The following is a 26,901-nucleotide window of genomic DNA, read 5'->3' on the forward strand; positions in this document are numbered from 1 at the left end:
TCATATGACGAGGATATTGTTTTCATCTGAACTCTGTCTGTCTGTAACTGGATTGTTGTTGATGCGTACGCAAACTTTTACGAAAAAAGGAACAGTTCAGGGTCCAACTTCCATCCATATCGAGCAGTGATTTGGAATACCAAATAAATGGGGCAAAGTCCAACTCTACGGCAAAAAGACCTCTGACGATGAATAATACCAACAACTTGTTATGAATTGAATGGAGACGGTACGTATTAAATAGAGAAAGTCCACTGATGCAGTTTATTTAGTGGACTGCTGGACCAATTCTTCTTCCACCTTCTAGTTGTTACATGAATGCATAATCCAATATCCAATCCACCCGTGTACATAATGTTGAATGGTGGGTGAGGAGTGTGTAAGAAGGCACGCAGCAGCATCAATGTTGACGATTTTTGTTTAACCACTATGCTTATTCGTATGAAAACACGTTTGCCTGCCTATCCTAAGCAGTCCATTGTGGGTCGTCGATAGGGTTTAAAGTCTCGAGACGACGTCATCAAGGAAAAAGTTCAAAAAGCGTCGGTCCTCAAAGCCAACCACCTCAGTTCTGTTTCAATACTCGAACACTTTGCTAACGAGAATCACTAACTAATCGCGCACACAATTTATTTACCATTGTTTCAACAAGTCTGACTTAACAGTAAGAAGCTATTCTAACCTGATTGTAGTCATACATAAAAGTGGAACACGTATCATCATTTATCATCATTTGTGTCAGTCAAAGTAAACTAATTAACGGGTAAGTAAATTGGGTGATTGCATAATTTGAGACTCACATAGCCCCGTCATTCTTAATGAGATAATCGCTTAACAAAGGGTTTTGTATGACAGAAATTCATAATGTTGAAAACTGGAGAAATCGGAGTGAAGAAGGTCATGATGGGAGGAGTTTTGCAAGCAATTCGTCCCCTGAGCACCACCACCCCCACCGCGACCCCCGCCCTTAGTCAACTCGCCATCGAGAGGATTGCACGCACGGGTCGCGACTGGAAGGAAAATCCGAGATGGAGAGGCATCACGAGGTGTTACACCCCCGAGGACGTGGAAAGAATCCGGGGTTCGGTCGACATTGAGTACACCTTGGCCAAACGTGGGGCCGACCGTCTGTGGAGTCTTTTGCATAAGAGACCATTCATCCGCTCGCTCGGAGCTGTTACCGGAAATCAAGTAAGAAAACTTATTAGGAAGTCGTAAATTTCTACAATTTTATTTTGAATTCGACATTAACAAAAGTTTTTTATTAGGCCATGCAACAGGTGAAAGCTGGATTAGAATCGGTCTATGTATCAGGATGGCAAGTAGCTGCTGATGCGAATGAGTCCGGGTCCATGTAAGCAAAAGCAGTATAATTGCATATGCAAATATTTAGTGAAAATTGCGAATTTTATACCTGATTCTACTGATTTTAGGTACCCTGACCAATCCCTCTACCCAGCAAACTCTGTCCCCTCTCTAGTTGCCAAAATTAACCGCACCCTCCAACGCGCAGACCAACTCCATTACGCCGAACAGGTCGAAAACGCTTCCCCATCTCCCGTCTCCGACTGGTTTGTTCCCCTCGTGGCTGATGCTGAAGCAGGTTTTGGAGGAGTCCTGAACGCCTTTGAGCTTATGAAAGGCATGATCGAGGCTGGCGCGGCCGGAGTACATTTCGAAGATCAGCTTGCATCCGCCAAGAAATGTGGTCACATGGGCGGCAAAGTCCTCGTCCCCACTCGAGAAGCTGTCGACAAACTCGTTGCTGCCCGACTGGCCGCCGACTCGATGGGAGTCAACACCGTTCTCATCGCCAGAACGGACGCTCAAGCTGCCAACCTCATCACGAGCGATGTTGACCCCAACGACCGACCGTTCCTGACTGGAGAAAGAACGCCGGAAGGATTCTACAGGACAAATCCTGGGTTAGACCAGAGCATCTCACGAGCTCTGGCATACGCTCCGGTTGCTGACCTTATTTGGTGTGAAACGGCCACGCCCAACCTCGCGTATGCCAAAGCCTTTGCTGAAGCCGTTCATGCAGACTTTCCCGGAAAGATGTTGGCCTACAACTGCTCGCCTTCTTTTAACTGGAGGAAGAATTTGGCGGATCAGGACATTGAAAAGTTCCAAGAACAAATTGCTGCAATGGGCTACAAGTACCAGGTAGGAAACTATTTTTTATGGAAAATTTAAGAAACTTTCATAATTTCTGTTCTGAATTAGTTCATCACTTTGGCCGGATTTCATTCACTCAACTATGGAATGTTTGATCTTGCCTATAATTACTCGAGGGGAGGAATGCCAGCGTTTGTCGACTTGCAAGAGAAAGAGTTTGCTGCTGCTGATTTCGGATTTTCTGCCGTCAAACATCAACGAGAAGTGGGTACTGGATATTTTGACACGGTTACTCAGGTCGTCCAACAAGGTCTCAGCTCAACCACGGCACTCAAAGGGTCCACCGAAGAGGCTCAGTTTGTCCCAGAAAAAGGACAACAGGTTGGACAAAAAGTTGCTGCTGCCGCACACTAATCATCATGCCGGATTAGCTTTCGAAAAATATTTCGTATGGTAATCGATCGTGAATTATGCAACCCTAAAAATTTTTAAATAGTACTTATATCTCGTTCGTGAAGGTTTATATTTTACGCTTTTTGAATTGTTTCATTTACAGAATCTTGTATAATGTCTTTATTCGTAATGAGTATTTTTTATACATATTTATTATTTTAGAAAGTTTGCAATTTTAGTATTACATGATAATTTATTATTAATTTTATCCATAAATGGCATTGTAAGTTTTGATTATTGATTTTTCTGCTGATAATTTAATTCCCCCTTCACAAATTATTCAGACTTGGTATGCCGTGATGTACATATTTTTTGAGGTATTGATATTAATTTTAATTTGTTTGTTTGCGATTAATTTTAGTTTTAATGGAATGAATAAAGTTAATTACTCTTAATTTAATTAATGTATATTGCAAATTACATAATGCGTAATATTTCATTTGCTAAGTATATTGCTCGTCATTTTGGTCGGTCATCTTTCAAAATAATTTAAGATTTCGTTTTGGTCATAATAGCGCAGGATAAAAATGGTACACTTGAATGGTAAATAATTAATAAAATAATTCATAAGTTATAAAATTACTTTCGAATAAAAAAAAACTAGTGTAGCGAGACTGGCAATCAATCAAAAGAACGCTTTCCACTCTGAGGACAGCTTTGCTGCACGTAATCGAGACAAAATCCTGAAAACAGTCAGGTCAGAAGAGGTCAAAGGTCAAGCTCATTTTAAACATTGGATTGCTAAGTAGTAAAAATTACCGCGATTCATTTGGTCGGGAGCCCTTGGATCAGACATCTCAAAGTCGTTGAAATGTACTTTGACCGTGAATGGACGACTGAACGCTGTTAAATTAATCACAAGATAATCATTAGTTGGAAAAATTTTAGGATAAGTAATTCATAATAATATAATAGCCATACAATAAACGGGGGCATGAGAAGTTGATCCAGACAAGCTGGTGAAGGTGCCTCCGCAAATGCGGTCCACGCATGAACTGTGGAGATACAAAAGGTATTTTAAAAATATCTTAAAACCATTTTCTTAGGTGAAACGAGCAATCATAATTAAGTTAAATTAAAATTTGCATTTTGTGTTTTTACAAAATTACTATTAGTTAAAAGGAATTGACTGTAGATTACCTTCCATCAGTCTGCATTTCCCTCCCGGTGTCAGTGGCACATGAAATTCCCAACCAGTCTGTAATTAAAGATGTTAAACTTGAGTTTAAAAACCAAAATTTTTACGTAATTCCTGCCCAGATTGTTCTGTTACCTGATGGACATTGTTCCGCTCCTGACATTGTTCTTTGTGGGGCCGAACTATTTTGTGAAGTTGATGAAATCACGAAAGCTTCTCTTGGTTCGGCTGAATCCTTGCAAGGGACATAAACAATCCCGCAGAATCCTTCTTCCGCCCGAATGCAGATCGAGTATTCTTGAGCGGACAGTTGCATCCCGAATTCTGGACCGACTGTTTGTGGATCACCGTAATTGAAGCTCTTTATTCGCCCACTCATCCTGTAAAATAAAGAAAATGTAAAACAGGTCTCCACAAAAATATATTTTTTAGCGTGCTTACCCAGTGTGATGCTGGAGACAGGAATCACTGGCACGATATTGAGCGTTGCATTGAACTTGGGAGATTTTTATTCGCCAACGACGCGCAAAAGAGTCTCCACTCGTGACAATGTTGATCTTTATGTTTCCCGAGGATGGACCGGCATCAATGTACACTTAAATATATAGGGGTCAGCATTTTTTAGAATTGTGTTATGTAGATTTTTCGTGCATTCACTTACTGTGTTGGCCCCCATTTTCTCCGCAGATTGGTGGAACAGGTCGACCACCCGCGACGACGAAAACGTCAGACTCACAAATGTGGTCAACTGGTTCGGGTTGAGCTAAACTGAACTCTTCAAAGTCCAATCGGTATTGGCAAATATTCGAGTCCACTTTTTGCACCGTAATCGGACATTCGACACTAAAATTAATGATAAGTAGGAAAAAATAAGCAAATTTTAGCTGGATGAAACTATTAATTACAAGACAACTTACCTCCCATCAAAAGTTCCGGGCCACTCAGGATTCACAAAGTAGGTCACGTTCTGATTAGTTTCAGAGTTACAAGACTTTTGGACTGGTGATTTTTAAAAAAGATAAAAATAATGTGATTTCAGATAATTTTTTTTATAGAAACTTTGAGAATGTTTATCTACATAAAGCTCTTTATTTATACGCACAGGTGCAACAAACTCCAAATCCGGACGCGCAAGTTCCAGAAGATGTTCCTCCCAGAGATTGACACTGATTTCTTGGATAACCTTTTAAAGATTTTATTTTTATTTGTGGCCTACGCATACATTTAATATTATGAAACAAAAAATATTCTACTAACATGTCCCATTTCCCCCAGTTTCAGCTTGGCATGGATTATTTTGTAAGCGTATCATCATCAGCATTGATATAACTGCTAATTAAACGCAGATATAATAACAAATCTCTCAAATTAAATTCTCCCCTTCACCCTAAAAATTGATTTCTTACATTTTGGATCCCTGATTCCAGTCACAGTTTGAAACTTTTCCGCAAGTTCGAGTTCATCTTGTAGCTCACTGACACTTCTTCGTCCCCCCTCGATGATGGCTGACCCATGCGACCCTCCAACAAAAACGAGAAAAATACCAATGCAAAGAAACGACGCAAGGATCACTCGGTCCTTTGATCGCATTCTGAAGCTAGCAACAACTCTCTGTCGTAAAGTTATTTATTTGCACCAATTTTCTCACAAAAGTGTACAAAAAATTCCTAAAAAAAGCGTATCAAACTTTCCCTATTTCACACTGTCCCCGTACAACTTGAGATTATTAAATACCGATGCGTTCGTCCATTTGCAAAAGATTTGCAAAATTTGCCGGAATTACACGTGCGTGGTGACTATTGTGGCGTTGACTGTTGAATGAGAGGACCGGATCCCGGACGGAGACTTTTTATATTGTGACCTTGTTTCAAAAATTTCGAATTGTAAAGATGATAAACTTAAGCACTTAAGTAACGAAGACTGATAATGTCCACGTACATACGTCGCTTTCATTGACCCACCCTCGGAGGTCAATCCTACATATGCAAATACATGGCATGTAATACTGCCATCTTCTTATCCTCTTTTCCCACCCACTGCTCCCTCAACCAAAATGATCGACTTTTACAAGACGTCTCTAAATGCATGTGCCTATTAATAAATTTCAAGATTTGTATCACATCACATCATCACTCACTCACTCCTTAGTGCGCGTTGGTTGCATTACTTGCATACGGTTGGATCATTTAATTGAGGGACAAAGGCCCAGTTCTGAGTCGCTATTTATGTATGAAGAGATTATCTTCACAAGAATGGAGTGATCACGACGACCAAGCAAAACTTTTATGTCAATGTGTCTCCTCCGTCTATAAATGATGAGGAGTATGGATTAAATGCAACAAAATGCAAAGTTCATGGCTTCACTGCTGCTGCTAACTATGGCACGATTTATTTATTTACTCAGGCTTCATATCACCATTTCCTTCCCTGCATGACGAACAATGCTGCTTCGTATGCAAATTGGATGAAATGAAAAGATTTGAGATGACAATCAGCAAAATTTTCTGCCGTCTCATCCGCATCCTTTCAATATCGGATTTCTTTGCTCTCATTCCGATCTCTGTTGACACACTAAAGTCCAATTCTCGAAGGCATGAATGAATCGTATTTTACGTGACGTCGTGTGTGTTTTTAGTCCTGGGCAGATTTCTCTTCGCTTGAGAGAGTTTCAAAAATTGGTATTAAGCATTTGATTGTTGGCTGTTTGGTGACATCTCTTTCACTCGACGACGACGCCAAGATAAGTGGGCAATTCAGCTCTCGAATGGTTTTTCCCCTGTGTCTTGGGTGGTTTTTGACACATTTTGACAAATAAATTAACAAGAACAAAAAGAAAAGACGTGACAAATTCTGTAAATAATAACGTCAACTGAATAGAAATTCATTTTATTGCTGAATTTGGGCTACCTATTTGTATAAAACAGTACGCTATTGCTAAAAACTAGGCTTAAAATGTTTCAAGTAGCATTTATTCCCCCTTAAAAAAGTATTCACATTGCATGAGAGATATTTCATGCATAATTAATTAATTATTCCCATACGTATTAGTACATAGAATAGAAAACAGGCACCATTATTATTTATTTACTTAATTACTACTACTCTCACCACCGAGAAATAGGAAAGTACTTACTTATTTATCATCACTTAAAAACTTTCCCCAACATAGAAATCAGTTAAAAAACAATTAGAAACATTGACATATAATTATTGGCACGTTAAGAATGACTCTTCCCCTTATTTTGGTTTCTGAATGTATTTGAAATTTATGACTTTTTTATGGGACATCAAAACAAAAAAGAGTATTGATCAAAATCTCAAGTGTAAAAAGCTCTATGTGAATGAAAATCATGTAAAAGAATACAAACTTTCATGCATTTTATCGTCATCGTCATCAATTTAAATCCACTTAAGTCCAATTCCAATTACTAATTTAATTATATGAGTGACTCAGATCCTTCTATAAGTTCGGGGTTGAAGTGAATTACAGGTAAGCCGTCGTCCGTCGTGAGGCTGAATTCCTCTTCTAAACTACGACTTCTTTCTTCACTCACACAAGAGACACCTATTTTTTGCATGGTCGATTCTTTCATACATTTCCCATTGTAGAATTTATAAAATGTTGGGCATTTCATGAGTAAATTTATGATAACACCGCCCCTGTTTTTGACACATTTGTAGAACCTGACACAGTCACCAGGCACGCCGTAAATTCCTTCCCCGGGGCACGAATTGTCAGAGTTGATGAACTTGGTCTGCAAATTAAATTAACAGTTTTAGTAATTAAAATTTGAAATGTATAATTTTTAAGTAAATATGTATGACATGCTTATTATTTTCATGCAAAATTATCAGGCGTGCATGCAAATAATTTTCAAGACAAAGAATGCTGTTATCAAAATAAATTGTTCACTTATTTACAAAGTTGAAAGTACGAATTTTTGTTAGAAAGCAAAAAAGAAGCTGCCGTAACGCTGTGTAATTACATTACGCATTTAAATTAGAAAATCATACAAAACATGCATTGTATACATTTTAATTAAGGGTGGGTGGCAATTCTACGGGTTCAATAATTCTACGAAGGAATCACAGTTATGTCCTCATCGCCATAGTCGACGATGGCTGACTGAGGAGTTGTAGAAGTTGTGGCAAGGCTCTGAAATACAAAGGTTACAAAGAAGAGTTATTTGGCTTACACATTATTTACAAATTTCATCCAGATCAGGTCAGCTTGAACGGAATTGAGTGAGTATTTGTGCTTTTGGTTGCTTTTTTAGAGAGAATATTTACATTAATGGGTGTGGGGCAAGGAGGGAGGGTGGTGGGTGGAGTAGTTTTTTTAGGCGAGGGGTGTTATCATGGTAGAATTTGCATGTAAAAATGAAGGGTTATGAAGGTCTCGAATATCCACATTATCCACGTGGGTTAACTTTGCACCTCCAAAATCCTGTATAGATTCGTATATACAAACATATTCCATTTAACAAAATTTTTAAAAAATTGTCAAATTTTTAAAGACGATCATTTGCTTAAATAAAATCATGTTTTTTTTACAATGCCCTAAATTGTTATGGATCAAAACTTACGCCATTATTAGGTGGAGGATATCTTGGTGTTTGTGTACCAAATTGTGGTTTGGGATCCATCACGAAGGGTTTGTTCCTCCTGTGATTCTCAATTACTTGTTCACATCTCCGAAGTTCGGATTCTTCCGTTGTGGCAATTGTCTCATTTTTGCATTCGGGTGCTTTGCTCGCTTCTATGCATTCTTGCTTATCTTGAACAAAGACTTTGTCATCTTTACATTTCTCAACCTTAACGACGAACGCGCCCTCGATCCAGTTGCACGTGTAGAATTTTGTACAATCGAGTGGATGAGGTCGAAGTGGTTGGGAAGTGCTGCCTCCGCGGCAATTAATTAAAAAGTCGGGAATTTCTGGGGGCTCGGTGGTCGTGGTGGGTGCTTCAGTCGTCGTGGTGGTGGTCGTCGTGGGCATCATGGTGGTTGTCGTGGCCTATTTTGCACATATTATGGTGACAAATGTTACAATTTCTTACGAGACCAAGTCAGTGTGCCACTAATGAATGAATTTGTGTACCTCTGTCGTGGTGGTGGTTGCCATTGTCGTCGTCGTCGTTGGTTCCGTCGTTGTCGTTGTGGGTACCGTCGTCGTCGTTGTGGGTGTTGTTGTAGTCGTCTCCATTGTCGTGGTGGTCGCCATTGTTGTCGTCGTTGCCATTGTTGTAGTTGTGGGCATGGTTGTTGTAGTAGGGACCGTAGTGGGCTTATACGTTGTGGTTTCCTTTAAACAATAATCAAGGTTGATTAATTTAATTGCTACATTTAATTATTTTGTAATTTTCTAACCATTGGTGTCGTCATTGTGATCGGAGTTGTAGTAATTGTTGTCCCCGTGGTCTCAGAAACGTAGGTTGGACACATGGTCGTCGTTTGTATAATTGCTTCCGCAGTGGTCATCGTCGTCGCTGTGGTTGCCGGTGTGGTTGGCTCGGTTTCGAACTCTGATTGGGGCGTGGTGGATTGTTGGGTGGTCACTTCGGTAGTTTGTTGAGTGGATCCTTGCGTGGTAGGAATTTCGGTGGTCGATTGGGTCGGCGATTCGGATTCCAAATGTGCTGGTGGGGTCGCGGTCTGAGTACAATCTGGTTTCGTGGTGTTCTTAGAACCGGAACATTTCGAGCATGGAGGCGGTGGTTGGACGGCCCATGGATGGTTGCACACGCTCTGGAATTGATTGAAATGAGATATGAAATCTAGAAAAAATTCATGGCAATAGGAAAAAAATAACTTACCAATGATTCATCGAAAATAGTTCCTTCCTGGAATGAAATTAAGTTAAAAATTAATTGTATAATTAAAATTTTCGTGTTAATTAGACTTACCCCACAGTCAAAGTGGAAGATTGTGTATCGTTCTCCTGTTTGATGGAAATCGACGCAACGGTAAAACTGCAAAAAGAAAAGGAGTTATTATACTGATTGCATATTATGGTGTTTTTCATTAAGACACCTTATTTAGGACGAGAAAAAGTTTTTGCATGTACCTTTTTACAGTCGGTCGGATGACCAAAAAAGCCAGCGGAAGAGCAGCCAATTACTGGGTTTTTGCAGTCGTCAGACTCGGATTCGTCTCCCGGCGTGGTTGATTCTGTAACTGCCTGAGTAGTCGTGGGCGGTTGTGTCGTCGTGGGAGGGGCAGTCGTCGTCGGTGCTGGTGTGGGTCGTGGGGCGTCCGTGGGAGTGGCAACTGGAGAGGTGCTGTTATCTTTATCGCATGGTTTGGTCGAGTCTGGCGTAGTTTGTTGGCCACCGGATCCTGAACCACCACCATTGTTGTTTCCACCATCACCACCACCGGTGCCTCCACTTCCACTGCCTCCTTCCGAGGTACCCTGATCAGGTCGGCATGGGCTGCCAGCAGGCATTTGCCATGGATGGACGCAAGTCACTCTGAAATTTATGATGGTGTTTATTGTTTCACAAGAGGTGCAAATTATTAATTTGTATAATAAGTAATAAGCCTACAAGTCTGGATGATACATGGTTCCGGGGCCACATTCGAAATCAAACTTGGTAAAGGACCCATCAAAATTGACACATCTGCAACACAAATTTATAAATATTTAGTAAAATTTACATCAAATTCATAAAATGTATAAAACTAAAGATTAGAACCTGTAGAAACGAGTGCAGTCATTTGGAACTGGGTAGAAGCCTTCTTGCGTGCAGGTCTGTGAGGATGAAGGGGGTCGTTGCGTCGTTGAGCCTGCGGGAGGTTTTTGCTGGTCCGGTTTCGATGTTGGAGGCCTGGTCGACGGTTGAGGTCGGGAAGTTGAAGGTTGCGATGGCTTATTGTTACCATCTCCGCTGCCGCCTCCTCCACCGCCTTGTTGGTTCTGACCTCCACTTCCCCCCGGAGTATTGTCAGAGGGCACTTCATGGTCTGTTCCATTATCTGTTTCACTTCCTCCAGCTCCTCCGCTACCGCCACCACCACCATTATTGCTCCCTCCACCATTATTGTTCCCTTGGTAGCACGGCGAGTTGGGGTTTACGGCCCACGGATGATTGCAAGTGGTCAAGTCTGGGTCATAAACGGTGCCAGGTCCGCAGTCAAAGTCAAACTTGGTGAGACTTTCCTTTCCAAAGTCGACGCATCTGAAGAACTTTGTACAATCGGTGGGGTGAGGATGAAACCCTTCAGAAGTGCATTCGCCCGAAGATGCTCCGCTCCCATCAGGCCCTCCTTCTGAGATTGGTTGAGTGTGGTTGCAATCTGGTCCTGTTGCTGGTTTTGGAGGTTGTGTCGTAGTTGGTTTTGGCGTCGTGGGTTTAGGTGTTGGTTTTGGAGTTGGCTTAGGCTTATCGTGGTCGCAGGGTTTTCCATCTTCATGATTATGATCCGTCCCTTCATTATGGTTATCTGGTGCGGGCGTTTGTGTCGCTGGAGGTCGTTGTGTGACTGAAGGTCGTTGAGTCACTGGAGGCCTTTGGGTCGCTGGGGGTCTTTGAGTCGCTGGAGGTCGTTGGGTCGCTGGAGGTTGTGTCGCTGGGGGCCTTTGAGTCGCTGGAGGTCGTTGGGTCGCTGGGGGTTGTGTCGCTGGAGGTCGTTGGGTCGCTGGAGGCCTTTGGGTCGCTGGGGGCCTTTGAGTCGCTGGAGGTCGTTGGGTCGCTGGGGGCCTTTGAGTTGCTGGAGGCCTTTGCGTCGCCGGTGCTGGAGTCTGATGATGATTTCCTCCATCACTACCATCACCACCCCCAATTTCATTATTGCTCGAAGGTTCATAGCATTTTGAAGAAGGGTCCAATGCCCATGGATGGTTACAATTTCCGATTGCTTGATCGAACACAGTTCCTGGCTGTAAAACATCATTGTCTCAAAATGCCTCATTTTATTCCACTTTGTACATAATAATCCTTGCACTTACAGCACAATCAAAGTAGTAAATACTGAAAGTCCCATCTTCCTTGGCTACACATCGATAGAACGCTTTACAGTTTTCCTCATCCCCAAAAAATCCCTCAGACGTGCATTTGTTTTCTCCATCAGTGGATGGTGGTGGTGGATGGTGACCTCCGCTTCCAGGTTGGTGACTTCCTCCTCCAGGTTGCTGTCCAGTCTGTGCGCCAGTCTGTTCCTTGTCCTTGTCGCAAGGTTTCGACGGATCGTCTGAAACTGCAGGGGGAGCAGCTGCTGGGGCTGGTTCCTTGTAACAGGACGGTTTAGGGTTCACATTTTCTGGATAGTTACATTGCGACCTGTCCCAAACGTTAAAAAATTAGTCCTCAAAGTTTACCCTTCAATAAATAGTATTTAAATGATTACAATGTGGGGTCAAAAATCGTTCCGGGAGCGCATTCATAATAATATTTCTTATAAATGGGAGGTGACGACGAGTACGACGTCATCGTTCCATCCAACGCATTGTCCTGTTCCACTTCTACGCAGCGATAGAAATGGCGACAGTCTATAGAACTTGAGAAAAATCCGGGTTCCTTGCAGTCTTGCGTTTCTCGTTTGAACTTTCTCGACCCACGCACTCGCCTATGTTTGGCTGGAAGTCATAAAAATATGTATTAAATGATGAACGAACAAGGAAAAAACAAAATACTTCATGGTGTTGTGCTCCTAATCTTCTTCCACTCAATCAAACATTAGAGAAATCATGCATGTTATTCATTTCTGGTTCTATTAAATCCTTTTGACTAGAGATTTACTGATTGGCAGTTCTTGAGCCAATACGGGTTTAATTCATGTACAAATACTCGTGTAATTGCTCTACGTGACTGTTCCAATCGATCCCAATCATAAATTCAGAAGCGTTATTGTTTTAACTTTGACACTTTAATCCTCATTCGTCATGTAAATTTGCTCGCATAAAGCAACGTACTGACACATGTCTCGAGGATTTAAATATTAGCGAAGGGGTGAACAATTTAAATTGTCCACACCCCTGTTGTATGTACATACCTTCCAGTAAGTCTGATTACTAATTTGCATACGAGTACATACTTAGTTGCTGATACCTATTGTAAAGTTTTACCCTCTGCTGTCGATCGACAGAAATGTCATTTTCCAAATCAAAAAACATGATTTGTTATAAAATATGTACGAAGGCCGGATTACCGTCACGAATCATTAGGCAGTTATCGAACAAGGTACAAGACAAGTTGGATGTCATTCCACTTGTCAGGTTAGTATTTAGTGCTTGTCATTATTAAGAGTACGACTTATAAATTCCAAATTAACATTAAACTCACGTATCACTTTATCCTCCGGATTAGAATTGGGAGGAATTGCATCTGCAATGACGAGTCCTATGACCCCGGCGACCAGGAGGAACTCAAAGCAGCTCCAAGTACGACACCCTGCAATTGATTGTTTAATTACGACAATTACTTATTTACTGGTGACGAAGCACCTTCCTCCTATAAAAATTCTAATTACTATAATTACGCCTAAATCAAAAGATAGTACGGACCACCACGGCAAACTCACCGCATGCATCACACCCCACCTCCCAATACCATTCATAAATTCCATATGCAATGCAATCATTCCAGTGGTGCAGTCAAATGACAAAGTCGTGTTTCAACTGCTTTAGCTTTGCCCAACGCAAGGCTTTACATAAATGGTCATGGTCAAGGCGAGAGTGAGCCAAGCGAGTGACATAATGGTCAAAACCCTGCTAATCCTCCCACATATTTACAACAACCAACCACCAATTTGACGTGAATAAAAGCTTGTGTCTATAAATTCTGTAATTTCTGACGTGCATACATATGTAGCATTTTATTTCTCAGAAGTGTTTATAAGTACGTTATATGTAGTAATTTTCAAAATTTTGTTTAATGAAAAGTCGGCATTTTATTCTTCTCAAGGGAGGAGAGAGCACATTTATTAATGTTTTTTTCTATCGCTGTATAATTCTCTTATAATTCTCCGTCGTTCTTTTTGTCTTGCACAAAGAGAATTCTTTTGCCACGGACAGATGGATGGGTCAATGGTCATTCTGACTAAAGTTGATTATCCCTGTCAAGCAGTCAGCAGTAGTCAGTCATACAATAAAAATGTTGCCACCAAGGGTGATCAACTGCGTGAGTTTTTTTAGGAAGTGTATTCCACACAATGTTGAGATTAATGAGTTTTGCCAACCAGTTGGTTTTATTAAGACGGCTTAATTAATTGGTAAAGTGCCCCATTCAGAATTTACCGACAAAACAACGCGTCTTTCAATATCGTATGTAGCTGTTTCCTTTATAATTTGAACTTGTTAGTAGAACACAACAATCAGCGTTTACAGCGGAAGGAAAATGTTGCATGTGCAAAATTATGATTAACAAGGTACATTTTTTCACCTGGAATTTGCAGCAGTCATAAAAATTTAATACGAGATAACCTTAGAAGGCTGGTCATTACATTTTACGGCGTTATTTTCCACTTACTAAATACATGTGTTGTCCAACTTGTTACGAAATTGCCTTATATCGGACAAGACTGGATTTACAGATATTTTGCTCCGTATCGTTAACAATATTACATAAAAGTGTAGAATGATAGAATGTTGTAATAAATAATGCACTTTGTTGGTGGTAGGTTTCAGTAGCTGGCAATTTTTTCCCCGTGTCAAATTATGATAATTCTTGCTTATCGACTCCTCGACGGCGGAGTGGGAAGAAGACCGTTATCTATATGGAGCTACATAAATAATGCAGTGCAGTGACCTGCCTGACGTAACAATAAGTGACGTTAAGTGCCGATGCAGGAAAGTTTATGGAGAGACGGTGTAGGTAACTCGGTAGACATCATAATTCGCGTCCTTAGTGCATGCATACACTATTTTATGAACAGAGGAATAGAAATATTCAAGGTCCATACAAATACATATGAGACAACAATGAACTGATTGTCCCATTTTAAAATTGCTGCTAATCCCCAACCCCCAAAAAAATCCCAATTTGATCACCCAAGACCCTAGACAATTATCATATTACCCGACTCTAAATATGTATATGCAAATAGGTGTGGAAATTAAAAGTTAATCCTTTTAGCAGAAGAGTCAAGGAACTTTATTCGTTCATTCATACATATTTATATCCAGACAAAAGTCCTGTTTGATGAGGAGCATTACGATTAAAAGACTTAGTTGATCAAACCAAACCCCTTATTAATCCAATCTAATAAATAAAAAGACTGCATTGTCCATTGTTCTAATGCAGTGGGCATTTGTCTCTCTTTTAGTGGGCTGGGCGAGTTGGTTGGTGGCTGAGAAAACTGCATATCTTAATTGTTCAAATGTACATTTGCATTTTAATGAGGACGGTGGGACCTAATTTGTTGTGTCTCTTCCTCTGATATAATAAACGACAATAGTTAGTGAACAGTCACACTGTTGTGGTGCACTGAACCTGACCATTGAATTGAGGATCTCATTGTTAAAATCCAGTCCAGAATTGACTTGACACTCGCATTAATTGCATAAATTGACATTGTTGAACGGCTGACTGAACTACCCTCGGATCGAAATAAGCAATTAAACAGAAGGATCACATGTCTGTAACATGTGTGAAAGTCAGTTAGCAAAAAAAGGCGTCAGCATTTTAAAAATTGGAATTATCTTATCTGTGCTCACGACAGGTACACGTATGTACATACGCACAGCCAGCCAGCCAGGGAGGGAATATGTATTATGAAACCAACCGTGATAATTATAATGAGATAAACAAAGGTTAATATCCGATATGAACGACTTATTCAAGATTTATACAAGCTTTCTCCTGTACCAAAACGAATATTTCTGCTAGTTGTTTCCTAATCATTTTCGCACAAAAAAACCTGAATCCTCCGGACAACGCCAGGCCAGAAATCAACCAAGAAATGTAAAAATATAGGGAAATGAATCCTACAACTAATCAGCATAAACACGAGAAGTCCATTAATCCTGTAGAACAACTTTTACTCAAGGATTTAATTAAATGGCCGATATCAAACTGACAACCTCATAAGCTATGGGAAGACTCAGAATCCACGTACAAACAAATCTTTCGATTGATTTCACAAATAACAATATTTTGTTCATCGACTTATTCCTTATCATCGAAATCCACTTTATTAACCAAGCACTACATGCATATTTACAAGTTGGAGTTGGTTTCATAAGCTGGTGTCAAACATATCGGAGGAACATTTTTGTGCAATTAAATCCCCAATTTTTGCTCTTCTTATTAGACCACCTATCGATCCGCCTGTCTCGTTAGGCTTTTGATGCCTGTGCATTTTATTACAGTTGTAAATCTGTCCGGTTATTCAGTTTCGCTCTTCATTAAATAAGATAATTGCCAATTTTCTCACATTTTGAGATTCATTTTGACATGTTTAACTTGATTTCATTCAAGAAGTACATATATTATATTAGAATACAAATTATATTAAATAATAGGCATGATTTGCGAGGTGAATAAAATGATCTGACAATTTACCGTCAGATTATTGACACCTAAGTGAAAATTAGCAAAGTCCATAACATGTTTTGCACCACCGGTATCGTGCTGCTAGAAGTTAAATAACGCCAACAATATCGTCTACACAGGTCAACACCCAAATTGAATTAGTTCTCCATTAGTCATAATAAAAGCCATTCATAAATATCAACGGGACACTCAACACGACCAAAAATAAACTCAGTCGGCATGCAAATGCATAAATTAACTCGGGTGGTGAATCTTATTATTATTAGGAATTGAACAATCCCTAATTCTGGGGAAACGCCAAGTGGTCTCCGTAAACGATCTTTAGATCGATTAAGACACGAATGGCGTACTGATGATGATCTTTACCACTTGATGTTTCAAATACCCCCGGATTTCCATTTGAGTCACCATAATTTTTAGTAATTTCAATTCAATTTGTTTGTCTCATCTCCTCAGACACTTAAATAAAATATGATGACTTTAAACTCTGCCAAGTTTTCGACGAAACTGTGCTTGCTTGCATTCGGACTGGTCAACTATTTATTTATGATATTGCAAAATACAATAACAAAATGATTCATCCCTGAATTTTTTAGTAGCGTGCCTTGTTTTGCTAGATATTTGTTCACAACAAGATCGGAATTTTTCTCGCGAGTGTGGACACATATCCACCTCCTTTACTAATTAATCGTTCTTTGTTGCCTGCTGGTATGAGCTGGTCTCAATAATAAAGTTAACGACAGCATCACCGTTTCTTTCATATTTATTTACGTTACTATCACCGGCAGGTCAGGTACCTCTGGTTGCATGCTGCCTGCCTGAAACAAAGGTTGACGATGATGTTTGGGTTAACATTAAATATTTGTCTTTTCTCAGAAACTGTGTGCAAATACGAGGACAACGAAATCCTGATCTCGCAAAAGTTCCAAGAGTTGTTAATGAGTTTGTGTGCATGTTGTTATTGGATGGACTTGAACTATCAGTGAGAAGTACTTGTCCTATTACTTTCCTTATCTTGCAAGCAAGCAAAAGACCTGCTGATAAATATTCGTTTCACTTAATTCTGTCTCATTCGATGGCCGCGGAAGCGTGTGGACAGTGTTCCCACGGTTATTCGGTGTCCCCATCATCTGCCCATGCTATACAAACCCCTCCCTCCCTTATCTTACAATGTTAATGTCCCCACAGCTTCCGCGGCCACTGGTCTCATTTACGCACTTCAGCTTTACTCTCGTGTAAACTCTAGCTGATTACACGTACAAACGCCATATTATTATGCCAACCAACTCGCATTTCTTTAAATGAGAAGCCAAATCTGCATGAAAAGTATTTATGCAAGACGCGACGACGACGACGACGACTTTGGACAGGAAAGAGCAAGAAGCAGGGACATAAATCAATCCAGTTTAGTTTCGCTTTTGGCAAGAGCTCGCTGACTTTATTGTTGACCAGATGAGTTAACCATTAGGAACGGGACTTTTGAAATTTTATTGCGTTTTATATCAAATTTATTCACTCAGTCCAGGCAGGGACCGGATTATACTTAAGGTCTCGCTCGACGCAATCACATTTTGCTAGCTAGCTGAAACTAGTACCAAGCAACACTTGAGCTTCAAGATGTTTAGGTATCGTATGACGTGTGGGCAGTAGTTTTAAATTCTTTCAGATTGTTTTTTTGGTACGAATGCATAGATATGCATGAAGTTGTTTATTGTGGTGGGCATTTCATTAGTTTATTCAATTGAAAAAGCGTTAAGATTAAAATACGAAGGGGTTTTTCACCACCACTACCACACGCGGATTGACAAAGTGGAAGGTCATACATTCATACGAGCTGTTGATTTGATTGTCTCTCTAAATCAAGGTGAACAATAGGAAAAGTAAGGTGGAGCAAATTCTTGCCAATTTCTGGTAAAAGCTGTATAAGCAAATACTATGTACGCATTTCTACTATGGGCACACTGTAAAAGTGAAATATTTATGTATACTCAACTCAGCTTTATAAAATGATACACTTTTTCTATGATCTAAAGAAAATAAGGCATTTATTTTGCATGAAAGTAAACTTTTCAACGATTGAAAAATTCATGACCACATCTACATTACAGACTTAAATGAGCCTGAGATTGACTACTGTACAACAGTTTGATGACATGAGTAAGAAGATGATGAATTGAATAACGAGACAGCATTTTGATTGCGTGTCGACTACCGAAACGAATCACATGTCATATTATGAATATCCTAGTGAAAAGGTACCAAACTACAATACGCACACTTCCTTGTTGGATGGATTTGTATGTATACAATGTACATTTTTATTGTGATTACTTGCGAAGACGAGTATTGGAGCAAATATCTAATTAGACTTGGAATCATAAAATTCGGTCGTGTTAAGCTAGTTAAATTTTAATTGCTTTGTAGAAGAATTTATCCAAAGTTTACAAGAAGCAATAATCAAACTAGAATTTCTAGTACATACAGCGTCAAACTTGTATGATTTTTAGACATGAACTTATCCTTCTCAAACACGCCCTTAAGTAGTGAATGAGTATTTGATGAACTTGATTTCATTCGGGCGATGAGAATAAAGACTGATTGGTGTACCTACAGGGTGAAATTATGAGACTCCGATTCCCTTAATGGGTGATGATTAACCACCATTTTACGATTTCATGCAAAAATGATTTTCGCAAATTTGCATAGAAAATGAGTACCTAAATATAAGGTACGTACGTACTTTTTCTTCCGTTTTGAACACATGATTATGCAATAATGTTTCTTAGTTTAACCTTAATTGTAAACTTGTCGAATATTAATATGCACACGCGGAAATGGATTCTGTTCCATACTAATTACAGTTGCAGTCGGGACAAGATATGTACATACGCAAATTCAAACACAATAAGTCCACTAATTTGGCAAGATAGATTATTAGCGTGTTTGTTTGTACAATGTTTATTATTGGATTACCATTCCGGAACGACTGCTCTCCGTTATATGTGATGCCATTTCCTCGATAATTACATCTCATTCCGGGCAATAATTATTATGACACGATTCAATCGAACTTCAAACTCCATAGTCGTGGTTTTCTCATTTGTCTTCATGTCAAGTTGGTCATGTACCTCTCTCCATCCATTATCTGACATTCACCATTAGTGCCAATTTAATGACAAGTACAGTGCTAAAAAATGGCAAGTGACGACGTGGGAGAATATATTTACATTTGTGTGCATGTACTTATTTGTATATACACAGGAAGAATATATTTACAGTTTCTTCGTAATAATGGAATGGAGAAAGCATCAATTGATCATCAGATCAGTGTGTGAATCTTCCTGATCTTGACACTTATTGTGATTTTATTGATGACTACATTATTATTATTGTGTTATTAATGCAACGCAACAACACTGCATGTACGTACGTATGAATGGATGGCCTGATTGATATGCAGTTATTTTGCACTCAATCTCTGCAGCTACATACATAATTTCATTACTGACGAGAAATGCTATTATCACTAAATCGCTGAATGAGTGTGTACATGATTGAGCAGGAGATGAAATTAAGAACCATACGCAAAGAATAGGATTACACACGGCAATCCATCATTGTCATCCCGTGTCAATCATGAAAGAAAGAAAGAAAGTTCGACCCATGTGAGTACATGCCACACATGCTAAACAAGGATTAAGCGAGTACTCGCATTATGAAATAACTGTGCTAATATCAATGATATATTTTATAAAAAAATTTAAGGTCAGCATTAGATTTCCTAATTTCACAAGAAATTACGGAATATTTGTACTTACTCATTTTGCAGGTCTTCCTGTCCACAGGGACACAATTCTTCTTAATATTTCCTAACGTATTTCTCAATAAATATGTATCGCACCTTGTTTCGTGCTTTCACAGAATGTTTTATATTTTAGCACTTATATGCAAATTCAAGAACAAAATGTCACTACGAATAATAATAAATCAGTAAAAAGTCTCAATTTGGCCAAGGATCGAATCGTCTCAATTTTTCCTGATTGCCAAAATCAGCTCCCCAGCAGACAGACTGTAATATGTTCCGAATCCGATTGATTGGCAACTGAAAGTGCCCGTTTCAAAGTGACCATATTATATTTCGCACTCATACATACAAGAATAGTATGTGTAGCCACAATGCATGCAAAATTACATCACATCATCATATCATCAACATTGCACAAGATCAGATCAGAATTCGCAAAGGTATAAAATGTGAAATCATCCATGGCTTATAGACACGTCCATGCAGTGCAAACCTTAACCTCAGCTAATGTTAAGAATGTGAAGAAAGAGGGTTGTGGGATGTATGTATGAAGAAGATGATACAATACAAAGTCAGGTGCAAGAAGAAGAAGTAAGTGCCATACGTAAATGGATATGTTGAAGTGGTTTGCGAATTTTTGCAATGAAACCAGGCTTGAGAAAGGCACATATGTACATACGAGCATGATGCATGAACTTGAACTTCAACGTCCGTCCGTCCGTAGTAAGTACATAAGTAGCAGGTTGGCTGTTGTTTGTGATCTAGTGATGAGTCAGAGAGTGAAGATGAGACTGGCCATAACACATAAGGAAATTTTGCACAGGACATTTTAAGAAATGATTTGCGTCCTCCACATAAAAAGGTCCTCGTCGTAATTGAAGGATTTTAAACAATGCTGTCATTGTCTTATTATTGCTCAACGACATAAAATAAATCTAGTTTCTGGAGATTTTCCCCTGATAGGAACATTTTAAATACTTTTTCATTAAAGTGATATCTATATATATGTAAATAAGTAAATTGTATCGTGGCATAAAGCTGAAAGTATTTACTAGGAAGACTATTTTATTTTCGAATAGGACTTTTTATCAATTCAAATTCTTACAATTAGAAATGATGCCAAAGCGTTTGTATAACAAGAACAACTAAAAAATTTTAGATCTGCATACAAATAATCCCAATCGGTGATGCTTATTATTCCGCTGTTAACATTTAAACACATCCAATTTTCTGGAGAATATTTTTTGTGCCAGATTATTTACATACAAATAATGTTCTACTTATTTACGACTGTTGTTTTAACTTCACACGAATAAGAAAATGCCATAAATTGCCAAGTAAAATATTTCGAGTTATAAAGCATTTTTTGTTGCAGTGAGACAATTTATTTACAATTGAGACCAACATTAATCTTGTTGCATCATTTTCTTGAAGATGCTCCTCATGTGTATCAGTCACGAATAAATTTGTCGTCGTATGTACACCGACTGAGGCTTGTTGACGACGCAAAATTTATTTGTCATCCTGCTGGAGTGAGTTACCTTGAATTTGGATCAAGTCATGAGTATTTTAAGTGTGTAATAAAGGAGATCAAGTCGAGAATTATTACGATGTAAGTGTCATGTCGTGCTGGAATATTAAACTGGAAATCTTGGCCAGCAGGTGTATACGAGTCTCATCTGCAAATGTCTCAATGTGCCTCAACTGGGTTTCCTGATTGATGAAGGTTTTAGAATAAATAAGGGTGCGTATCATCACCCGAATTAAATTCAACAATGAATATCTACCTGTAGAATAAATCAAGTAAAATATTATTCGTCTCAACTTTTGATTCAACAAGTCTGCATTCGTTCGCCCGTATTTAATCGACAAGGCAATACCAAAATTGATTGTGCATGTCTGTCTCTTCGAGCTGAAAACCAATCACACATTTTACAATAATAATGCTAATGCATGCATAAGGCGGAAAAAATTACGGATAAAGACCTTACCTAAACCCTACGGACCGACGGACAGGCTTGTAAATATGTATATTTGTGTGGTAAAAAAATACATAAAGTCAATCGTAGTAATAATATGGCAATAAAATGGAGTCATCTTTGCACGCGTCTGTCTCGCCTTTTTCAATGCAACCTTTGTGTTCCTTCGTCCAATCCATCCTGAACATCTTCTTTTTGACGTGAAATAAAGCTGCATAGCAGTTTTGCTCACATTTTTATTCTAATTCACTTTCGTTCCAGTAATGATCAACTCACGACACGAGCAGATTCTGGATTAATCTTCTTGACGACATGCGTTCCGGCCTCGGGAAATTCGAGCACGGCATAAAAAAGTTTTTTTTGTGGATTGAAAATTTCATAAAGTTACGAAGATCAGATGCACTGCAATTTGCAGAAAAGAAGATCAATGCCAAGGTTAAAGTGATGGGTCAAGCGGCTTAATTACATGTTTATGAAGACATCCAAATAAATCAATTTATTTTACATTATCACAATGCATGCAAGTTAATGACATGGTGCAATATGGGCCAGACAATGAGCTTCAGGAAATAGTGGGACTCCATTGATTATGATTTTGCTATAATTTGCAAAATTTCGTTTACCCCAGAAAGCGTCATGTTGTGACGTGCAAGAAGAAGATGAGCACAAATTCGGAATTATGTATATGTACCTTCATCCATTTACTAAGTTTTTGGACAACAAAAAACCCGTCCCATTACGTAACTCAGGCTTAATTAAACTTGGCTTTATTATTCATTGGCAAAGAAAGTGGTGATCATGATGCTAATGATCTTCACAAAATTAGTTGAGTGTTGCTACTCATTACGGAACTCGATTAATGAAGAGTGACGGTGTTGGGGAGAATAACCATGCATTTAGAACGGGTATTATGGTACATTTAGAAAAATAAGAGAATTTTACTAGAATAATTGGAAATAAATAAACTTGATCATCCACTATTCAACTTTTAAGCAATTATTAGGCTTTGATTTGCATGTTGGATAAATAAATTTGAGTCACAAAAAGGTTCCAGTTTGAGTCCGTCGTGGGATCATTACCTAATTGTTGATCTTTGCTGATCTTAAGGATAAAATATCTTCCTTTGCTCATCTTGATCAAAATTCCATTATGTCAATTCATGAAGAAATCAAATAAATCCTCTCGTCCTGATCAATACTTTTTTTTCTTTCACATTCACACGTCAACTACCTAAATATGCATATGTATTATAAATTCGTAATGATATCGTAGCCTACAAGCTAAATACAATTCAATCTTGTAAATCCAAATGCTCAATCTCAAATCTACTCTTACTTAAACTCATCCACGAAAACTAACTACGAAGGTCGCTGGAATTAGGGAATGTTGTTCATATGTATTTCAACAAAAATTTTTGTTTTGTTGGGTTAAATTTTATGACCGTATCTAAATCTCTGCATTATATAATACAACACACATTTTCAGTTGATTACCTCCAGGTCTCATCTTCGCACTTGGAAACAATTAGTATGTCACGTTTTCCAGACTTTATTTTTATAAGTTTTTCTGAGCAAATCTTTATAGAACACACAATTCGTCAAGTACTTGCAAGAAGACAAAGTACGAACGAATTATGTATACAAATTGCAAATCCTTTTGACTTTAAATGTCGTAAATTAGCCTAAAACATGCAATGCAAACTAAAATTATAGCCTGCATGCATTTTCTTATGGAGAAGTTTGCCAATTTGAAGTGAGAAACCCAAGGACTTGTGGTTTGTACTTTGAATGATTTTTCACACAATTTGTCTCATTAATGTTTTTTTTTGGCTTGGCATTAAAATCAAATCAATTACTGTAAGATCACCAAAGGTGAAGGTTAATTGAGCAAAGAGGAGGATACCATTACAGATAATCAAAGTTTTATAAATTACGCTGTCAACACGGGCCGAATCTGTAAACGAGAGATAAATTAATTAATTTCTTAAGTGCAAGTGGTAGTCGAAAGATTAACTAAACCACCGACACAAAAAACATAAGTACGAAACAAAGGCCCATTTAATTAGCATTTAAATCTAACATCAAGTTGTTTTTCATATTTGGTCTTTAGTGTACATGTCATTTTGAGATTTTATTGAAGAAGTCTTCAAAAACATGTTACGTGATTTCTCCAACTGGACATTATTATTATCGTATTGTTGTTGTAGGAAAGATGAACAAAATGTAAATTGTATTTTTGCATAAATCCTCAGTGACCTAATCTCTGGCCTAATTTATGAATTTCTCATCATATTAGATGTCATACTTTTAATTATGCTTAAAGGTCCGGGTCTGACGATGGAGAGAATGAGCTGTCTTCCGACAAGGTTAAAATTGCAAAAGGTCGTGACTCAACAACTCCCGCATCGCTGAAGATTAAACAATTACGTTATTGTTGATTAGCCTTTTCATTCCATTTTTCCATCATCATCGTACGATTGAGATGACGAATTCACAACAACGGTGACGGCATTCTTCATATGCACGATTACTAAATACTCAGCCAGCCATGGAGAAAAAATTAGACGTCACAACCGAAAAGATGAATGAAGTCACTGCTTTATTGAAGATGCTCTATTGACTAAATATTTACATATCTCATGTTCCGATCATACATACTTCCAATTACCATTGAATGGCTATTTAGCTTGGATTAGTGAATCAAATTAGCTTATCATGGAAATAATCTTTATTATGTTTCCAATATTGATTTTTCCGCATAATTTCATGAGTCATAATGAAAACGAGGAAATGAATCAATAACAAAATTCCCAAGTTCGATTGATAAATGCAAATATTTTATGAGACATAGTTTATAAGCCATATTTGATTGACGTGCCACATTAATAAAAATATTTTGAAATTTCACTTGCTCTCATTTATGAATAAAAATGTGGTTAATTAAATTAAGAATTCTCTGCTATATCATTTCGTAACCTGTGTTGACCTGAGGTATGTACATACATAATATGACTTACGAAATCCCACGTTAAAATATTGTGACCGAGTATGTCACCTCTATTTAATATTTGTCTTATAAACGGGTTCTTCTTCATCCGCATACTCCTGTCTCGGTTTTACACAATTGCAACTTATTCACCAGAACCACAGTCAGCCCGACACTTGTTTCGATAACATTGCCAAATGAAATATACAAACTTTTTTCGAAAGAAGCTCATTTATCTCGGCAAGATAAATGATGTAGCTGTCCTCATCCTTGAAGGAAACCAAACCGAACCAGACATTTTAAATCGTATCGTTCGTTGCAATATGTACATAATTTCCATCCATCCATGTACATATGTAGAATGCAAAATGAGTGTCATGTCATAATCAATTGTGCCGAGTTGCACACTGGTCCGGATTCCTTTATTTGTTTGCCAAAACCTCTAGCTCTCGAACCATTTAATTTTTTCGAATTCTGCCTTCGGGGATCGAGATATGAAGTTCCAAGGGGTATAAGCTATGCAACTCTCATTGAAGCCACACCCCTCTGGGGGTGTGGTCACAGGTGAATATTTGTTTTCTTGCATTACCCGATCAAGTGGGGTGTCATTTGAAAGGTCTAATCAAGCTCTAAACAACTCCGACCATTATTGGGACATTATCGGCACACCCACTGCCAGGGGGGTGTGGTCAAAATACAAATTTGAAAGTTTTGTTTTGATAATTCTGAGGATGTATTTTCATAAAATGACAATATTCTATAGTCTTATGAAGTATTTCTACCCTCTAACTTGATTAACAAAGAAAATATGACCAAAATTATAAATTTAGTTATGCCTCCTCAGGGGGTCACCACTTCATAAAATTCCCCCGCTCGTAATAAATTTTTTAGAGGGGATTGTGTTATCATATTTCCTTCCCCAAGGAATGGGCAAGATATTTTGAAGCGATTGTGTTATTTGGAACACTCGAAAATTTCATACGTGACAATGACTGGAGCACTCCAGATATTTTACTTACGGCAATTTGCAATTGCATAAAATAAAATCTCTCTGCCTATTTGTAATGGTGGCAGCTGGTGGCAGCAGTTTTTGTAGATGAGATATGGGGGATTAATAATACATTTACGGTTCCTCAGAAAAGCACAGGAATAGACAGGATTTTCAACTTAAAGTTTTCCCCATTTAACCCAATGTTATCAGCCAAGTTTGAGCATACGCCACGCCATAACCACTTGAACAATTCAAATGAAATTTTCCAAAATTGAACATCTATGTCAAAGGTACTGAACACGGTACTTTATTTTCGGATCGGTGAGAATAGGTTTTGGCCAACAAATTGAGTATTCCGGACCAGCGTGAGTTGGCATGATGCGAACTCGACTTTTGAACAAGTTTTCAATCTGATTTTTTCACACTCTTAATGAATTCATTATTACGTTACATACGTTACAGATACGATCTCATTTCATTTATGTGTAAGTCATCATACATAAATTATATACCCGAAATATGGTAACCACTTAATTTCAAAGTTATTGTTATTAGCAAAATTGTCTTAAACAACAACGTGTGCACTGCATAACTTTAGTTTTTGGTTAATTCGAGAAGTGCATTCAAATATCAGATTTAAAAGATGAGGGCTTCAGTGCTTTATTAGTTTGTAAATAAATACATTACTTACTTACTTCGGTGTAACGGGTTATGGGTTGGGTTCAACTTCAAACAGAAGAAAATCAACATTTCAAATAGAGCTCATTGATGTTAAAATGACAAATGGACTCGGGTTCCGAACAAACCCTCTTGATCCGATGACGACAAGTAAACAAATAAATGAAATAAATCAGGATGACAGACAAGGAACGCTCCTTATGTACTTCGGGCACTTAATCTCGACAAACTTTTCGCTGTAAAGCAAACGACGACAAAGCCA

General features: G+C 38.4%; 3 protein-coding genes across 6 annotated transcripts; 1 reads left to right on the forward strand and 2 right to left on the reverse strand.

Annotated features, from left to right (window-relative positions):
• Positions 1 to 535: 535 nt before the first annotated feature.
• On the forward strand, positions 536 to 2,971 carry LOC110858398 (isocitrate lyase). The gene is made up of 5 exons (XM_022107168.2): positions 536 to 763; positions 856 to 1,191; positions 1,269 to 1,354; positions 1,434 to 2,166; positions 2,227 to 2,971. Exons 2-5 carry the CDS (start codon positions 865 to 867, stop codon positions 2,530 to 2,532), a joined length of 1,452 nt encoding a protein of 483 aa, XP_021962860.1. The 5' UTR covers positions 536 to 763; positions 856 to 864; the 3' UTR covers positions 2,533 to 2,971.
• LOC110858399 lies at positions 2,809 to 5,537 on the reverse strand. Of its 2 annotated transcripts, none has more exons than XM_022107169.2 (11): positions 5,116 to 5,537; positions 4,967 to 5,041; positions 4,812 to 4,892; positions 4,627 to 4,708; positions 4,371 to 4,552; positions 4,151 to 4,304; positions 3,845 to 4,089; positions 3,712 to 3,769; positions 3,493 to 3,566; positions 3,331 to 3,414; positions 2,809 to 3,254 (listed from the first exon to the last, which is right to left on the reverse strand). In XM_022107169.2, the coding sequence occupies exons 1-11, from the start codon at positions 5,297 to 5,299 to the stop codon at positions 3,193 to 3,195; spliced, it is 1,281 nt and encodes a 426-aa protein (XP_021962861.1). In that variant the 5' UTR covers positions 5,300 to 5,537; the 3' UTR covers positions 2,809 to 3,192. The 2 variants fall into 2 exon arrangements, with proteins under 2 accessions (XP_021962861.1, XP_021962863.1); XM_022107171.2 differs by having other exon boundaries at positions 4,967 to 5,038; positions 5,116 to 5,536.
• Positions 5,538 to 6,562: 1,025 nt separating this feature from the next.
• On the reverse strand, positions 6,563 to 20,301 carry LOC110858560 (mucin-2). 3 transcript variants are annotated; one of them, XM_035858660.1, is made up of 14 exons: positions 20,020 to 20,301; positions 12,992 to 13,099; positions 12,057 to 12,285; positions 11,659 to 11,989; positions 10,406 to 11,589; positions 10,256 to 10,330; positions 9,775 to 10,180; positions 9,614 to 9,679; positions 9,524 to 9,550; positions 9,078 to 9,455; positions 8,809 to 9,012; positions 8,296 to 8,724; positions 7,742 to 7,865; positions 7,323 to 7,464 (listed from the first exon to the last, which is right to left on the reverse strand). In XM_035858660.1, exons 1-13 carry the CDS (start codon positions 20,021 to 20,023, stop codon positions 7,785 to 7,787), a joined length of 3,522 nt encoding a protein of 1,173 aa, XP_035714553.1. In that variant the 5' UTR covers positions 20,024 to 20,301; the 3' UTR covers positions 7,323 to 7,464; positions 7,742 to 7,784. The 3 variants fall into 3 exon arrangements, with proteins under 3 accessions (XP_021963068.1, XP_035714553.1, XP_035714552.1); XM_022107376.2 differs by lacking the exon at positions 7,742 to 7,865 and having other exon boundaries at positions 6,563 to 7,464; XM_035858659.1 differs by lacking the exons at positions 7,323 to 7,464; positions 7,742 to 7,865 and adding an exon at positions 8,044 to 8,156.
• Positions 20,302 to 26,901: the final 6,600 nt, after the last annotated feature.

The sequence above is a fragment of the Folsomia candida genome, unplaced genomic scaffold, assembly GCF_002217175.1.
Source record: "Folsomia candida strain VU population unplaced genomic scaffold, ASM221717v1 Fcan01_Sc021, whole genome shotgun sequence".
NCBI classification, from domain to species: Eukaryota; Metazoa; Arthropoda; class Collembola; order Entomobryomorpha; family Isotomidae; genus Folsomia; species Folsomia candida.

Coding starts and splice junctions, on each gene's coding strand:
- LOC110858398 (XM_022107168.2), top strand. CDS start 865: ATGTTGAAAACTGGAGAAATCGGAGTGAAGAAGGTCATGATGGGAGGA. Junction 1,355..1,433: donor GCGAATGAGTCCGGGTCCAT/GTAAGCAAAAGC, acceptor TACTGATTTTAG/GTACCCTGACCAATCCCTCT. Junction 2,167..2,226: donor CAATGGGCTACAAGTACCAG/GTAGGAAACTAT, acceptor GTTCTGAATTAG/TTCATCACTTTGGCCGGATT.
- LOC110858399 (XM_022107169.2), bottom strand. CDS start 5,299: ATGCGATCAAAGGACCGAGTGATCCTTGCGTCGTTTCTTTGCATTGGT. Junction 4,090..4,150: donor TGTCTCCAGCATCACACTGG/GTAAGCACGCTA, acceptor TTTATTTTACAG/GATGAGTGGGCGAATAAAGA. Junction 3,255..3,330: donor TCCCGACCAAATGAATCGCG/GTAATTTTTACT, acceptor GACTGTTTTCAG/GATTTTGTCTCGATTACGTG.
- LOC110858560 (XM_022107376.2), bottom strand. Junction 9,456..9,523: donor CTATTTTCGATGAATCATTG/GTAAGTTATTTT, acceptor AATCAATTCCAG/AGCGTGTGCAACCATCCATG. Junction 7,465..8,295: donor ATCCTCCACCTAATAATGGC/GTAAGTTTTGAT, acceptor TTTAATTTGCAG/ACCAAGTTCATCAACTCTGA.